General features: G+C 45.6%; 1 protein-coding gene across 1 annotated transcript; it reads right to left on the minus strand.

Annotated features, from left to right (window-relative positions):
- Positions 1–6,231: 6,231 nt before the first annotated feature.
- Positions 6,232–17,329, minus strand: hopx (HOP homeobox). The gene is made up of 2 exons (XM_084331317.1): positions 16,863–17,329; positions 6,232–6,781 (listed from the first exon to the last, which is right to left on the minus strand). Exons 1-2 carry the CDS (start codon positions 17,013–17,015, stop codon positions 6,704–6,706), a joined length of 231 nt encoding a protein of 76 aa, XP_084187443.1. The 5' UTR covers positions 17,016–17,329; the 3' UTR covers positions 6,232–6,703.
- Positions 17,330–17,709: the final 380 nt, after the last annotated feature.

The raw sequence follows: 17,709 nt of genomic DNA on the forward strand, positions 1-17,709 counted from the left end.
ACAGTGTTGTCGTGTAGTTTTTTTTTTTTTATATATATATATATATATATATAATTATACATTTAAATTTACATTTAGTCGGTTGGGGTTAATATCCCGGAGCTGGGTATTTTTTATTCCTAGGCTTATTTTATTCTTCATTCGTGACTTGTTTTGTCTCCCTAAATGTTTACCATTACTGTGCGCGATCTGTAGTGGCAAATTTCCCTCGGGATGAATAAAGTATTTCTATTCTATTCTATTCTAAGTGCCGATTACCACCAGAAGGATAATAAATATGAAGTCCTATGCAGCTCAAAACGAAAGACATAAACATTAAAAACTCTTGCCTCTGCTAGACTTATTTTTCAGTAAACGGCTGCTCCTTCCAGCTCTTCACCAGTCTCTGGCACCAGTTGGTGATGTTGACGGGACTAAAGAATGATGGGAATAAAGACAACATGGCTCTCAGTCAAACCTTCCGTCCTGGCAGGCAGCGCTGCGCTTGGCCGTGTGACTAATCACCTACCACTGCTCACACCGAGGGGTCGTACTGGACTCGTTTAACCCTTTCACTACCACACCGCCAAAGGGTTAACCCTTTCACTGCGACAATACAGACTGTTAACCTTCTGTAGTGTGGTAGTGACAGGTTAACCTTCTGTAGTGTGGTAGTGACAGGTTAACCTTCTGTAGTGTGGTAGTGACAGGTTAACCTTCTGTAGTGTGGTAGTGACAGGTTAACCTTCTGTAGTGTGGTAGTGACCGGGTTAACCTTCTGTAGTGTGGTAGTGACAGGTTAACCTTCTGTAGTGTGGTAGTGACAGGTTAACCTTCTGTAGTTTGGTAGTGACAGGTTAACCTTCTGTAGTGTGGTAGTGACAGGTTAACCTTCTGTAGTGTGGTAGTGACCGGGTTAAAGTGTTTATATGACAAATTAGGGGTTACAAAGTGATATTGTTATCCATTCATGTGAGCTTTTTCACATAGATTAACTTTAAGTACACAACCTTTAAAGAACCCAATGTTTATTTATTTTGCACATGATCCCCCACACATCCAAAAACTCTCTAAAGAGTTTATCCACACATTCATTTTTTAGTTTGACAGTTATTGAGAGAACTTGTTTACTCTCAGCAACTGTCAAACTAAAAGGAATGTGTGCAAAACTCTTCCTTTAAGTACTTCTGTCAACTCACTTGGTACCCGGGCAACATCAGACGTGCTCCGTGTGTTTAACTGAATAAAATAAGATATTCCTTTAGTGATCCTCTTGGGTAAATGTAGGCGTCGTAGCGGCATGGGGGAGGGGGGAGGGGGGGTACAGGTATGGGCAGGGCAATGGTAGAAAGACATAAATATAGGCAATAAAATTAGATCTGAATATAAAAATATGGGGAAATTACTTTCTGATATCATGTGTTGCGAGTGGGTTCCTCTTCACTCGGTGATGATGATGTCACTCTTCGTCTTGCAGTGTGTGTCAGTTCATCATCACACTACATGCATCAGTATGAATCTACTTAATTGATGTGACTAATGTCCCTCTGAATTTTTCGATAAAAAGGTTAAACAACGTCTTGACAGTTGTCGTTCATTTGCCTCGTGCGCACACTGCAGTCACGCCGGCTGGAGGGGGAGTCGACTGAGAATCAAATGTTTGCTGTCACTCATCCAGAGTGGGCGGGGCTCGGTTTCAGACTGGTGTGGAGTCAGTGTGGTTTCAGACTGGTGTGGAGTCAGTGTGGTTTCAGACTGGTCTGGAGTCAGTGTGGTTTCAGACTGGTGTGGAGTCAGTGTGGTTTCAGACTGGTCTGGGGTCAGTGTGGTTTCAGACTGGTCTGGAGTCAGTGTGGTTTCAGACTGGTGTGGAGTCAGTGTGGTTTCAGACTGGTCTGGAGTCAGTGTGGTTTCAGACTGGTCTGGGCTCAGTGTGGTTTCAGACTGGTCTGGAGTCAGTGTGGTTTCAGACTGGTCTGCAGTCAGTGTGGTTTCAGACTGGTCTGCAGTCAGTGTGGTTTCAGACTGGTCTGGGGTCAGTGTGGTTTCAGACTGGTCTGGAGTCAGTGTTGTTTCAGACTGGTGTGGAGTCAGTGTGGTTTCAGACTGGTGTGGAGTCAGTGTGGTTTCAGACTGGTGTGGAGTCAGTGTGGTTTCAGACTGGTCTGGGGTCAGTGTTGTTTGGGACTGGTCCACTGACCTATAGGGACAGGTCTGGGGTCAGTGTGGTTTCAGACAGGTCTGGAGTCAGCATTGTTTGGGACTGGTCCACTGACCTATAGGGACAGGTCTGGGGTCAGTGTGGTTTCGGACTGGTCTGGTTTCGAATTTTTAATAATCTATACAATGAATTTCAATACTAAAGCGTGAAACCGGCTCTAAAAGGCGAGTGGATCCTATCTCCTAGAGACTGATGTGTTCAGGTGAGCTCATATACCCTCTGCTATAAACCTATAACCTTACCTTCCTGCCCTTACAGGGTCAAGTTAGATCCTCCTGCTCTTCCGTGGTTGAATAAAAGATCGAATGAATGTCATAGATGGGGGGGGGGGGGGGGGGGCGGGGCGAGGAGTCAGCGATGTAGATGCCGCCGCTTGTGCCCCTCCCTCAGCGGTCCCGCGATGGCAGATTCCTCACAGCTCCAGTACCTCCTCGTAGCAACGGACAATGCCCGGAATGCCAGGCGGCCATTCAAATTCTGTACACACTCACATGGTCTCTCTCATGGTGGCAGACCATCAACCACTCACCCCTGCAGGCCTGGGGGCCTTGGACTGTTCTTCATACACTTTGCTCAGACGGTTCATGGTATCCTTTTCTTTTGAATCCTTTCACCGTCGCTCTACCAAAGGGTTAACCCCCTTTCACGGCGACAATACAGACGGTTAACCCTTTCACCGTCGCCCTCTACCAAAGGGTTAACCCCTTTTCACGGCGACAATACAGACGGTTAACCCTTTCACCGTCGCCCTCTACCAAAGGGTTAACCCCTTTTCACGGCGACAATACAGACGGTTAACCCTTTCACCGTCGCTCTACCAAAGGGTTAACCCCTTTTCACGGCGACAATACAGACGGTTAACCCTTTCACTGTTACACGACAAAAAAGGGTTAACCCTTTCACAGCCACACTACAGAAGGTTAACCCTTTCACTACCACACTACAGACGGCTAACCGTCTGTAGTGTGGTAGTGAAAGGGTTAACCGTCTGTAGTGTGGCTGTGAAAGGGTTAAAGTGTTTATATGACAAATTGGGGGTGACAATACAGACGGTTAACCCTTTCACTGCCACACTACCAAAGGGTTAACCCCTTTCACGGCGACAATACAGACGGTTAACCCTTTCACTGCCACACGACGAAGGAGTTAACCCTTTCACAACCACACTACAGAATGTCAACCCTTTCACTACCACACTACAGACGGTTAACCTTCTGTAGTGTGGTAGTGAAAGGGTTAACAGTCTGTAGTGTGGTAGTGAAAGGGTTAACCTTCTGTAGTGTGGTAGTGAAAGGGTTAATACCATGACTGGACGTGCGTTTATTACACCACTTGGTAACAACTGTTTACAATTATCCTTTTAAATACCATTTTTTTTTGTATACAGAAGGTAGAATACACATTGAGGAAATGGAAAGACTAACAAAACTTACTGGTATTTTTTTGTTAAAATAAGTGTTAAATAGCTCTACATGTCGACAGCCATCATTGATACATAGAGTGTCTTGTCAGTAACACAGGTCTCTCAGTCCCTCTCCTAAGTTATGTGTCAAATGAAGGCTTCTAACAATAGGACCCAATCAAATAATTTTTTTCCTGGATTCAGATTTTTTACTCGTTTTACTTTTTACGACCAAGTATGTATAAATGAAACATTTTTTTTTGCTTAAGAATAAAGTGACACTTTCCCTGTTCCTGAAGTGGTATTTTGGACGTAGATTATGCTTCACTGCATGTAGGCTGCTCTCTGTTTCCAGTCAAGTTGTTGTCCTGCTATTAAAACAATGATGAATAAATAAAAGAAACTAGCGCTCCCTTTTTTGAGCAACACTCTCTGAACGCCCCCTGGGGGGTGGTGGGGGTGGTACCACCGCTGTTTGCTGTCACCACTGATTGCAAGACACATGGTCAGATTACGCCAGGATGCTGGGATTTAGGAGTGACTTGGGAGACAGGCGGGGGCTTGGAACGCAATTCTGTGTTTTCACCAGGGCCTTGTGTGTGTGTGTGTGTGTGTGCGTGTGTGTGTGTGCGTGCGTGCGTGCGTGTGTGTGCGTGTACACTACAGTATGGTCTCTCTCTCCCACTCTAAACAAATAAGCTGTTTTCTCTTTAGTGGGTGTGACTTTTTTTTCACACTCAGCTGAGCAGGGAAACACCCTGGGCACAGGAAACATACACCGCTGTGTGTGTGTGTGTGTGTGTGTGTGTGTGTGTGTGTGTGTGTGTGTCTAGTGTGTGTTTATGTGTGTCTGTGTTTGTGTGTGTCTGTCTATGTGTGTGTGTGTGTCTTTATGTGTGTATACGTGTGTCTGTGTGTGTGTCTGTGTGTGTGTTTATACAGTATGTATGTCTGTGTGTGTATGTGTGTGTGTCTGTGTTTGTGTGTCTGTATGTGTGTGTATTTATGTGTGTCTGTGTGTGTTTATACAGTGTGTGTGTGTGTGTGACGTGTGTGTGTGTGTGTGTCTGTGTGTGTATGTGTGCATCTGTGTGTCTGTCTGTCTGTGTGTCTGTATGTGTGTGTGTTTATATGTGTGTGTGTGTGTGTATGTGTGTCTGTATGTGTGTCTGTATGTGTGTGTGTTGTGTGTGTGTGTGCGCGTGTGTGTGTTGTGTGTGTGTGTGCATCTGTGTGTGTGTCTGTATGTGTGTGTGTGTATGTGTCTGTATGTGTGTGTGTGTCTGTATGTGTGTCTGTATGTGTGTCTGTATGTGTGTGTGTGTGTGTGTGCGCGCGTGTGTGTTGTGTGTGTGTGTGTGTGCATCTGTGTGTGTGTCTGTATGTGTGTGTGTGTGTGTGTGTGTGTGCGTGCCAAGGAACACACTGTGTCACAACAGACTGTACAAGCGGAGCTGTGTTTTACGAGGGGCGTCTGAACTACCTGTTGGGTCAGTATCAGTTTCTGTTGAGCTCCATGTGCAGCGCAGCTCCTGGTCCGTACGATCTCTGCAGGCGCTCTGGTGGGTTACCTCATCCTCTCCCTCTCTCCCCCTCTCTCTCTCACTCTCTCTCACTTTTTCCCACCCTCTTCATCCTCCAGGACAAGCTCAGGATTTTCTGTTCAGAAAATGTGAAACGTAGCAGTCGTATCTCTCTGTCTCTCTCTCTCTCTCTCTCGCTTTATTCCTTCATTAATTCCCATCTTCCTTTCCCATTCCTTCTATCTATCTATTCCATTGCCCTCTCTGTCATGTTATGCTATATTATGAGTTAAAATCATATAAACGATGCTATCTGTTTTGTTCTTATGGACTGATTATGGAATATGTATTCTATGGTTGGAGAATTGTGATATCTGACTTATGAATATCGAGTGAGCTTTGATTCACTCGTTTTGTTTGTTGTGATGTTTTCTTATGAGTCCTTCAATGTTTGTGGTTTTATATTTTTATTTTACTTTTTTTTTGTATTTTTTACGTTTGGACCCCGGGAAGAGTAGTCTCACCTTGGTGCAGACTAATGGGGATCCACAATGAAACAAAAACGATCAAACAATCTCTTTCTCCTTCCCTCCTTTATTCCTTCATTAATTCCCATCTTCCTTTCCCATTCCTTCTATCTATCCATCTATTCTATTGCTCTCTCTGTCATCTCTTTATCCCTTCATTAATTCCCATTTTTTTCCCCCCATTCCTTCTATCTATCCATCTATTCTATTGCTCTCTCTGTCATCTCTCTCCCTCTCTCTCTCAGGCCTACTAAATAAAAGGGATATTGGCCAATGAAGTGACATCACCTGCCTATTGTGCCCCCCCCCCGCCCGCCACCCCCCCACAGTGTTCCAGTAACCCCAGGCCCCCCCCCCCCCCCCCCCCCCTGACAGCACCAGCTGATTCCAGTGGCTTCCATCGCAGCACAGGCTTTTCTCTCTCACATCGTTTATCCTGTCCTGAACAGCTCGACGCTAAGCTCCACTCCCCGCTGAGAGACATTATGAGCACAAAGACTCAAAACTAAATAGACCCCCCCCCCCCCCCCCCCCCCTCCATCCCTCCATCCCTCCCCCCTACATCATCCCTTTCCCACCATTGTAGTACAGCTTCCTCGTTGGGTTTTCGGGCCCCAATCAACACACACACACACACACACACACAGACACACACACACACACAGACACACACAGCAGCTTCAAAGCACCACTCCAGTAGCCTGTCAGTTATAATAATAATAATAATAATAATATGTTTGTTTATTTATGTAAACATGGCGATTATATTGGCAACAGCAACAACATCAACAACAACAACAACAACAACACACATACTCATCATCATCATCAACACTTCTCAACACTTCATAAACATTCCGAAAGGTGAAAGGGACTTCATACAGGTACGAGAGGCAGGGAGGGAGGGAGGGGGGGGGGGACGGTGGGGTGAGGGAGGGAGGGAGGGAGGGAGGGAGGGAGGGAGGAGTCGATGCTCCTGGGAGTCGGGTCAGTAGGGGGCGCTGGAGAAGACACCGAGGGGGTCGTCTGGTCTGGTGGGGGGTCAGAGGTCTCAGTCCATCACTGACCCTCCCTCGACAGGAAGGCCCTCCGCTTGCCTCCACTGTGCGTTGCGTAGCTTGAACCACTTCTGGAAGAGGAAGAAGAAGAGAAGAAGAAGAGGAGGAGGAGGAAGAAGAAGAAGAAGTCTTTAACCCTTCCACTGCCACACGACAGCCGGTTAACCCTTTCACTGTGACAATACAGCAGGTTAGCCCTTTACTATCACACAACCGACGGCGATGCTCCATCATTAGCATCATTAGCTCCGCGGACGCGGAACACACACACACACACACACACACACACACATCTAACAATCTAACCCTAACTAACCTTACTGTCATGCACTTGTCCTTGTATCCTTCCTGATGACCTGTCATGAACTTGTAAGTCGCTTTGGATAAAAGCGTTTCAGCTAAATGACTTAATGTAAATGTACTACCCCCCCCCCCCCCCCTCCCCCCCCCCTGGGGGAAAGAGTTAAAACACAGAAGGCGGAGGCATCCCAGCTATTGTTCAGCGGTGCTATTCGACTCGCACGCGGCTACGTTAGCGCCGGCGGGGCCCCGACTGACACCTGACCACGCTGATGAGGTAACCGGTACCGAGCGGCGACATGAATATTCCTGGGAAATTACAGAGGAGGGGTTCACACACACACTGTGGTCTGTGACCTGGACCAGAACACCGCAGGGTCGGGTTTGACCTGGACCAGAACACTGTAGGGTCGGGTTTTTTATTTATTTTTTTTAAACAAATAAACGACATTATTGAGGCATTTCTTTGTGCCGTTGTCTCACGGTGGAAGCATGTCGACCTGAAGCACGGAGGAGTGTTTTTTGCACAACTGAAATGAAACACATTTTCTAGATTTCTGAAGTCTCGTCTCTCCAGAGGCCCGATCTTGCAATAGCTGACTGCATTTTTTACCATTAACACGATTAGTCCAACAGCCAGGCCATTGACCAGATGATGACGATGATGATGATGATGACGACGACGACGACGACTGCACTAAACGGTGTCCGTGACACGAGAGCACCATTGTTGTGTGGTCCAGGTTGTCAAGGAATCCACAACAACGATGACATCATCTGGACGCAGGAGTGGGTGGAGTCGTCGTTGGGTCACACCCACAGCTGATGACACAGCCGGGGCGACGCCCCAGGCGAGAGAATCATTTCCACTTTTTTTTTTGCATTAATCATATTTCCAGTTGGAGTCACGTTGCATTTGACAGTTTTCAGACACTTCCTTTCATTCAAAAAGCCCCCCCCCCCCCCCCCCCCCCCACCCTTTAAGTGGTAAGAGGTATTTTTTTTCTGTTAAAATAAGTGTTAAATAGCTCTACGTTCTGACAGCCATCACTGATACAGAGTGTCTGGTCAGTAACATGGGTCTCCCAGTCCCTCCACCAAACCAGATATGCTTACTTGCACTGGCAGATTATTTGACCTGTTTAAAGCACATATTATTTGCTTAAAACTAGTTTTTATTTCTTATTATTACATGGCGTTTTCACATTCGCCGAAATGCTTGCTTGTGATTGGTCAATAGCCCCCCGACAGCGGTCATTATTTTTCAATAATGACCGCTGTTTTTTCAATAATGACCGCTGTGCGCAGCTGTTCGCAATCAAGCCCACTGACACACACTGTTTCAGTGCAATTAGACAGTGTTCTGCTGCCGGCGATGACAGGGGGCGGAGCGACGAGCGGAGCCAGAACGCAGCCAGAACCAGTGTTGCGAGTCGATGTAAAATGAATTAGGTATATTGTTAGTAAGTTAGCCATGTAATAAGCGGGATAATGTATAGCTATACTCGGTCATTGTCGCAAAATAATTGACCTTCACTGACGTTTAAAACACCTCGCCGAAGCGGCTCGGTATTTTAAACTCCGTGTCGGTCAATTATTTTGCGACAATGACCTCGTAGCTATACATTATCCCTTACTTATTGTCAGATCGTTTTTTTTTTTTCTCAGTGTGGGGCTCCCTCTCCTGATTGGACGAGGTGTATTTTGTGTTTACTGCAGAGCGGAGGGACCGGGAGACCCATTTTGCTGACCACTGCTGTACACCAGTTATTTTAACAATGAAAATACCACTTACAGCACATTTAAGTCCCCTGTTTGAGTTTCATGAGAAACCCTTTATTGTTATCATCAATCTATTATTCTCTATATATTTTTATTTTATTTTATTTATTTGGCTCATTTTGTGTTTGTTTCACTTTTATTCTCCTCTAGTCTCCGGACTATTTTAAAAGTCGCCAATTGGCCCCAGAAAAGCAATACACACCAACTTTAAGAAGACCATAACATCATAATCGGATGCCCGCCTCTCTTCTTGGTCCTCCGATCACAACTGTCTCTTTCCCGTTGGATGGTGTGATTGTAGGATCGAGATGAGCCACACGCCGTTCACGCTTTCTCGGATTAGTAGCATTTTTTTTTACGATGTGGTTCGACCTCTTTACAGGGTGTCTGTACTTCTCTCCAGGACCAGTTTAGTGATGCCGTGAGTTACAGGGACGAAGCTCATAAAGATTTCATTGTGTAATCCGGGTGTTAAGTCAATGGGAGAGAGCGCGCGCGAATCGACCTATCTCAAGCCCTGCCCTCCTTTTCACGAGCCTATAGTCCAATCACAGCGGCCGCTGCCCTTTTTGATTGTTTGACTGGAGGATCGAGCGAAGAAACGGGGCCTCGAGGAGGTCGATTCACGCGCTCTCTCTCCCATTGACTTAACACCCGGATTACACAATGAAATCTTTATAAGCTCCGTCCCTGTAACTCAATATAGACACGGCGGCGGTGCTGCTAAACGGGTCTCTCTGGAAGAGAAGTACAGACACGCTGTAAAGAGGTCGAAACACATCGTAAACGCTACTAATGCGGGAGTGGGTGTGTCGGCTGAGGTGTGGTGCCACTTCCCTTCAGGTGTAAAGAGTCCCTCAAGTTAAGAGAGCTCAGTGTTCTACTGCTGGGGGGGGGGGCACTTTAAGCAGGGGTCCGGGCTCCTCCCACCATGACATTTTCAGTGTCATTTTCTGCTTTCTGGTGTACTTTTCTGCACCAATTTGTGTCTTTTCTGCATTGATTGATTGATTGATTGATTGATTGAAAATGTTATTAAACAGATTGCAGAATGGGTACAACAATACAGTACGGCTCAATACACACAATTGTTAAGGGGGGGGACGCAGACCAGAGAGACTTCGTCTTGTTTACACCAGGGTCCCCCCCATTTTCAATTCATCATAACACTCAATTCATGTCATCAGGTCTTCAAAAACATCCAGGTTCCCGCTGCCACGGAGATAATGGAATATAATGCAGTGAGGCTCTCGGACGTTCTGTATCGCTTTCAAATGTTTATTCTCCTGTATTGTTAGTTACAGGTTATATTTTATTTTATATGTCTTTTGGGGGCGGGGGGGGGGGGGGGGGTTGTCTTTCATATTAGGTATATTTTTGGAGGGGAACAAATTGACCTCTTCTCAATATCGCGGTGGACATGTCCCCCGCATGCCCCCCCCCCCCGGACCTCCGCCTGTGCTCCAGAGCAGCCGGTTGAGAGAGGTGACTGAGGTACACAAATCAAACCAAATCAAATCACATGTATCTGTAAGGCCCGACAACACACGTTAATGTCCCCATGGGCCGGACATGTCTTTTTAAACAAGTCAAGAAGAAACATCACAATAAGTCAAGAACAAAACAAAAACACCATGAAGTCCAAAAAATTAAACATACCCACCACGCGAAGGTAAGGAAAAACTCACTAAAGCCTAGCATAGGAGAAAATGCACCACAGGCAATGTGGAGGAGAGAACCTTAGAAGGGCCGTTCAAGGGGGGGGGGGATCTCCCTTCTTAGATGTTGGCGATAGTAGTGTTGCAGTAAAACAGGCGAGACAGTTGGTAAGCATGCACTCGTGTGTGTAGTGAAACACAGAAAAGTGCATGCGATAGCACACTGAACATTTTGAAAGATTGAAAAATAGAGCTGATGGCGGATCTATTTGAGGCATGGGGGGTGGCGCAGAGAGGGTTGCATCCTCCCGGTCATCATCACGGGGGGATGAAGTTAGCTAGGCGGAGAGGAGGTGGTGAGGTACAACACTACGTGAGGGATGAAGTTAGCTAGGCGGAGAGAGGTGGTGAGGTACGACACTACGTGAGGGATGAAGTGAGCTAGGCGGAGAGAGGTGGTGAGGTACAACACTACGTGAGGGATGAAGTTAGCTAGGCGGAGAGAGGTGGTGAGGTACAACACTACGTGAGGGATGAAGTGAGCTAGGCGGAGAGAGGTGGTGAGGTACAACACTACGTGAGGGATGAAGTTAGCTAGGCGGAGAGAGGTGGTGAGGTACAACACTACGTGAGGGATGAAGTTAGCTAGGCGGAGAGAGGTGGTGAGGTACAACACTACGTGAGGGATGAAGTTAGCTAGGCGGAGAGAGGTGGTGAGGTACAACACTACGTGAGGGATGAAGTTAGCTAGGCGGAGAGAGGTGGTGAGGTACAACACTACGTGAGGGATGAAGTGAGCTAGGCGGAGGGGCCAAACAACCCCACCGCACCCTGGACCCCGCAGCCCCATTCAGGTCGGGCCGGGCTGCTCCCACCTTTGTGCGATCACAATGGAAATACTCCATACAGCAGAGAGAGAGAGAGAGAGAGAGAGAGAGAGAGAGAGAGAGAGAGAGAGAGAGAGAGAGAGAGAGAGAGAGAGAGAGAGAGAGAGAGAGAGAGAGAGAGGCAGTCGAAAGCAGGTGGAACTGGTTTGCAGAGGCAAAGCGATCTCTGTTTGATTGTTTTAACACTGGCTTTGGCAATGTAAACGTGTGTTTCCCATGTCAATAAAGACCCTTTGAATTTAAATTGAATTGAGAGAGAAAGAAAGAGAGAGAGAGCGAGAGAGAGAGGGGGAGAGAGAGAGAGAGAGAGAGAGAGAGAGAGAGAGAGGGGGGGGAGAGAGAGAGTGAGAGAATGCAGTCGAAAGCAGGTGGAACTGGTTTGCGGAGGCAAAGTTGAAGAACCAGTGACAGGCGTGAACGTGAGGTAACTGTTGATGGATGGTTTGTGCTGTCAATGCAAATTATGTAAAGGACATATTTCGCTCCAGGCCAGAGGGGTTGGTTTGATGGCTTCTCTCTCTCTCTCTCTCTCTCTCTCCCACACACGCTTATATATTTGCCTATGCCGTGGTGGAAACTAACTTTAAGTATTTGTACTCGAGTACAAATTCAAGGTACTTGTACTTTACTTGAGTATTTTCATTTAAAGGGGAACTATCTTATAAATGGCCTTTTTCAGTGTTTAGCATTGTTTCATAGCTATGTGGACATATATTAATATGATCTATGTCTCTAATTCTCATATTGGCGCATTCTTCCAATTCTCCTCTCACAATATTCACCCTCACTGAACTGAGTCATCTGAAAATGTGCTGATTTGTGATGTCAGAGAGACTCAGCTGCATAATAATGTGGCATCAGGCCACACAGTGGTTGGAGCCCAGGCTCAAAACGGCTCGAGATCTTGAGGTAGAAAAATGTTGTTTTTGAGTACTTGATTAGAAATACAAAACAATGAATTAAAAAAAAATTAAAAATTACAGAGGTGTTCCATAAACTCACAGGAATTGTGTAAAAGTGCCCAAATAGTGAAAGAAATAGTAAAATAGTTCCCCTTTAAGGGAACTTTGTACTTTTTACTCCGCTACATTTCAAAGGAAATGTTGTACATTTTACTCCACTACATTTATCTGAACCCATCGGTTACTATAGTTACCGTACTTTTCGGACTATAAGCCGCGGCTTTTTCCCCCATTTTTCGACCCTGCGGCTTATATAACGGTGCGGCTTATATGTGACTCGACGTGACCAAACCCGAAAATGTAAAAATCTAAATATTGCTTTTTTGACTGCATTGAAATGTTATTTATCTGTTCCCTTATTTGCTAAACTTAATACAACTTGTAAACGAGTTAATTCTTGTTATTTGTCCGACAGTATTGTGTCCCAATGCTAATTACATATGGTAATTAAACATTAAAACACCTGCGGCTTATAGTCCAGTGCGGCTTATATATGTACACATCATTCAATTTAGCTGCTGCGGCTTATAGTCAGGTGCGGCTTATAGTGCGAAAAGTACGGTACTTTGAAGGAAAATATGTTGCATAGAAAACATGGCAAAAAAATGTATGAAGATGATGACGTGCTTTAAAAATGTGCAGCCTGACAACTTCCTCCGAGATGATGTAATAAGAGCAGCATAACTGGACCACATACCACGTCGACAGAACCTTTCAAAGGTCAATGGCTTGCGGACTGACAACTCTCAAGCACTGGAACACACACATCACGCAGAACACACACTTTTACTTTTGATACTCAAGTACATTCAATGTCAAATACATCTCCACTTTTACTCGAGTCGAATTTTGAATGGAGGGGTTTTACTGGTTCCATAGAGTACTATTTTATCTGGGTATTTCTACTTTTACTTAAGTGTACTTTTTCCACCCCCCTGTGCCTGTATGAAACAAACGTGTTCACTTGTGGCGATGTGAACCCAATGACCGTACAGTTTACATTGAGTTTAAATAGAATTTACTTTCTATTTTTTGCCCCCGTGATTGAAGACACTGGAGTTCCTGTGACTGCAGCTTAAACACACTGCTTTTTCTTCGCACGCCAAACAGCGCGCTGGAATAGTGATTCTTTGTGCGGCTTTTACAGTATCAGAGGAATGCAAGCCGGGGCTACTGGAGGAGACGCCTGCGAAGCTTCAGCACACTTTCAACATCTTGCTCGTTGTTGGCAGGTGTTATCAGAGACCATGTGCTGGCGAGGCATCTGGCTCTCTGTACAGACCAGCTTCATAGTGTATACGTCTAGAGTTTGACTGATTGAAAACTTTATTAACAGATTGCAGAATGGGTACAATAATACAGTACGGCTCAATACACACTAGTGTTAAGGGGATGCAGACCAGAGGAAGACTTTCGTCTTGTTGTTTACATCAGGGTCCCCCATTTTCAACTCATCCAGACATTTATGACATACAGATAGACAGTACTGTTACATCCAGACATTTATGACATACAAGATATACAAATATACAGTACTGTTTAGGAGACAGAGATCACAGAGTTGAGACTTGACTGAAATGTTCCAGTGAATATAATCGGTTTTTTTTTTAATATGTTTTGGAGGGTATATGTATGGGTTAGGTAGGTGTGTGAAGGGTTTGATCATATTATCTTGGACACTTGGATCAATATTTGTGAACACCAGAGATACAGAATAATGAATGTAACCTACATTATTCCATGCTTAATTAAAGCCCCAATCCGGTTTACTTTGCCATATAAATGTACATTTAGTCATTTAGCTGACGCTTTTATCCAAAGAGACTTATAAGTTCTGTACGACAAGTCATCAGGAAGGGCACAACTCTATATCAGCCGAGTAACAATGTTCATCAAAGTGTTGAGTGCTACAGTGTAGGTTAGTATATTAGGACAAGTGCATGACAATAAGGTTAGTTAGGGTTAGATTTTTTATTTTTTATTTTTTTTAAATATGGGGCTCATTCACATACTCTTGGAGTTTAGGTCTGTTCTGCTCCACTGTGCCGATGTAAACAAACGTTTAGAGAGCCAAGAAATACAGTATATAACGTATATGTCGCTGTTGTTTTGCCCTTGTATCAACAAGCCCAGGTTGTAGTTGAGTTTGTATAATATTTGTATAGTGTTTGGCCTTATTCTTTTTACTTTGTACTGTATGAAGCACACGCATTACACTGTAATGTAGTAGCTTATGTGACAAATACAACCTGAACTTGAGCTGCTCTGCTTTGGGGACACGTGGTGTTTGTTTGTTTGTTTGTTTGTTTACATCTAAATGAGGCTACGGGGCTACAGTGGCAATGTGTTCATCATATCCCTGGTTATTAATCACCCTGCATATTGGCAGCTTTCACTCTCACCACAGCGGCTCCAATCTCTCTCTCTCTCTCTCTCTCTCTCCCTCCCCCTCTCTCTCTCTGTGACATCACAGATCAGTATCGGCTGTTTGTATCTCTAATTTAGGACGAGACTCGACCATGTTCACACATTTTTGCGTTTTTTTAAAAAGCTTGCATGTGTAATTTATTGCTTGCATTTTGTACTTCACTTTGTACTTACGTTTGTATATTGTATATTTTGTATAGTGTGTATGAGCAGGGGCATAGCTGGGGGGGGGGGGGGGGTAGCTTAGGATGATTCCAAGGGCCCAGCACGGGGGGGGGGGCCCACATTTTTTATTTTTATTTTTTTTACTAGACATCACTCAGGTGTATTATTGATGCTCTCATTGATACTATGTTTGTTTCTGAAGTGTGTGTGTGTGTGTGTGTGTGTGTGTGTGTGTGTGTGTGTGTGTGTGTGTGTGTGTGTGTGTGTGTGTGTGTGAGATATAGAGAGAGAGGGGGGGCTTTGGTAGACTATTGCATTGGTCCATTCATTGAAGATGAACGCAATGCGACATCCTTTACTAGGCTCACCCACCAACAGTGCAGGTGCTGAACTGCTGATCCGAATGTATAGGTGAAAACCATATTATGCGTTTTCATCAATAAAAAAATGGCCAAAAAAAAATTCGCTCGCGCACTTACACACGCTCGCATTCACTGGGGGCCTACAAATACATTCTTTCATGGGGCCCAGAATCTGGAGCTACACCCCTGTGTATGAGTATGAAGCACAAACTCAGGAGGGCTCGTGCAGAACCAATATTCACTGTAATTTACATTATATACAACAACAACATGCCCGTTGGGTCGGGTCGTTTCACGGGACTGTTTGAGGGCGCGATGGACGTCAGGACGCCGCTGCGTTCAGGTCGCAGTCTCTCCTCTGGAGGCGTGGGTTGGTTCGAATCCCACTTCTGACAAGGAGTTTGGGGCCGCAGTTTGTCGCCGTTCCAACGACACACAAAAAAAAACATAACCGAATAACGATAAACCGTCTCTCGTCTTCGCACTGAGTCTGAATAACAGCGTTTTCACCTTGCTGCTGGTTATGAGACTGATTGATTGATTGATTGATTGAAAACTTTATTTAACAGATTGCAGAATGGGTACAACACAGTATGGTGCAGTCAATACACACAATTGTTAAGGGGATGCAGACCAGAGAAAGACTTTCGTCTTGTTTACATCAGGGTCCCCCATTTTCAATTCATCGGGTACTAAAACGTAGAATTGTGCATATATGATTGCTATAGTATAGAATCTCTCTGTAAAAAAAAAAGAAGAAAAACGTGATTGTTATTACGGGGACGGTTGATTGATTGATTGAAAACTTTATTAACAGATTGCAGAATGGGTACAATACATATAGGCCTACGGCTCAATACACACAATTGTTAAGGGGATGCAGACCAGAGAAAGACTTTCGTCTTGTTTATACATCAGGGTCCCCCATTTCCAACTCATCAGGACATGTTCATGTACAATTCTACGTTTTGGTCCAACTGGGTAATAAAAGCAGCAACAATACAGCTGAGCAGCTCACAATAGGCTTATTATGGACTCGGAGCTTCTATTCAACGCGCCCGTTAGTTCTAGAAGTGCCGCATAGGGTTTGTTCACTGATGCGCGTCTGGAAGAAAAGGCGCAGTAAAGCATTTGTGCTGCTTTTTACTGTCTGTGTGCAAAAGGAAAAAAAACACGCCTGCAGTGCACACCCGGCGGCCGCTCAGTCATAATGCTCACTTCGTATTGTATTATTCATTACTAGGATGGCTGTGTTCGTTAAGTTTCAAGTTTTGTTTTATTTGTCACATATATAAGGTAAGGTGTACATTACAGTGGAATGCTTGGTTCTGTACTGATATTGAGCTTCATACAAGCACATGGTGCGGGTATATATTAGTCCAAACACTATACAAAATATACAATATACAAACTAAAGTACAACCCTAAAGTACAAAGTGAAGTACAAAATGACGCCACGATTAATAATGTTTGACATTGTCAAAAACTCAAAGCTGTGTTATTATTAAACAATCATGGCGTCATTTTGTACTTTAAGGTTGTACTGTAGTTTGCATATATATTGACTGTATTGTCGACTATAGTCACGGTGGTACAGTCAGTCACTCACCAGGGTCTCCTCCTCCGTCAGTCCGCACTCCGCGGCGATCAGCATGAGCGTCGTGTCGTCCGGGTGTTTGGTGACTTTCTTGAAGTTATCCTCCAGCACCTTCACCTGGTCCTCCGCTAGTTTCATACTTTCCATTCCGTGTGAAGAAGACATTATATTTCTCTTCTCGTTCCCTCCCCGCCCCCCAAAAAAGAACCACAGTTCGAAAACGTTTCTCTGTGATCGGATCGTTTATAATAAACTGGGGAACTCTTTTGATTATTGTCCTAATAGTACTCCGGAGCGGATATTATTCCCATTCAAGTGGTGATGATGATGATGATGATGATGTGCCGAGAGTGACCACCCCGGGCAAGACCCGCAAAGCGCAAAATGAAAAGCGGGTTGATGATGATGATGATGATGAACTCGATCCAAAACGCGTGGCGCGGTGAGAACGAAGCAAGGCACAGTGTGTGAAAGCTCTACTACTGTCAACAGTGGCATTCAGTGGGCAAGCCCACAAACACAGCCCTCCTCGGTGGGGAGGGGAGGGGAGGGGCCACTGGGTGGGGAGGGGAGGGCTACTGGGTGGGGAGGGGAGGGGCCACTGGGTGGGGAGGGGAGGGGCTACTGGGTGGGGAGGGGAGGGGCCACTGGGTGGGAAGGGGAGGGGCCACTGGGTGGGGAGGGGAGGGCTACTGGGTGGGGAGGGGAGACTGGGTGGGGAGGGGAGGGCTACTGGGTGGGGAGGGGAGGGGCCACTGGGTGGGGAGGGGAGGGGCCACTGGGTGGGGAGGGGAGGGCTACTGGGTGGGGAGGGGCTACAGGGTGGGGAGGGGAGGGCTACTGGGTGGGGAGGGGAGGG

The sequence above is a fragment of the Notolepis coatsorum genome, assembly GCF_963971535.1.
Source record: "Notolepis coatsorum genome assembly, chromosome: 16".
Lineage (NCBI taxonomy): Eukaryota > Metazoa > Chordata > Actinopteri > Aulopiformes > Paralepididae > Notolepis > Notolepis coatsorum.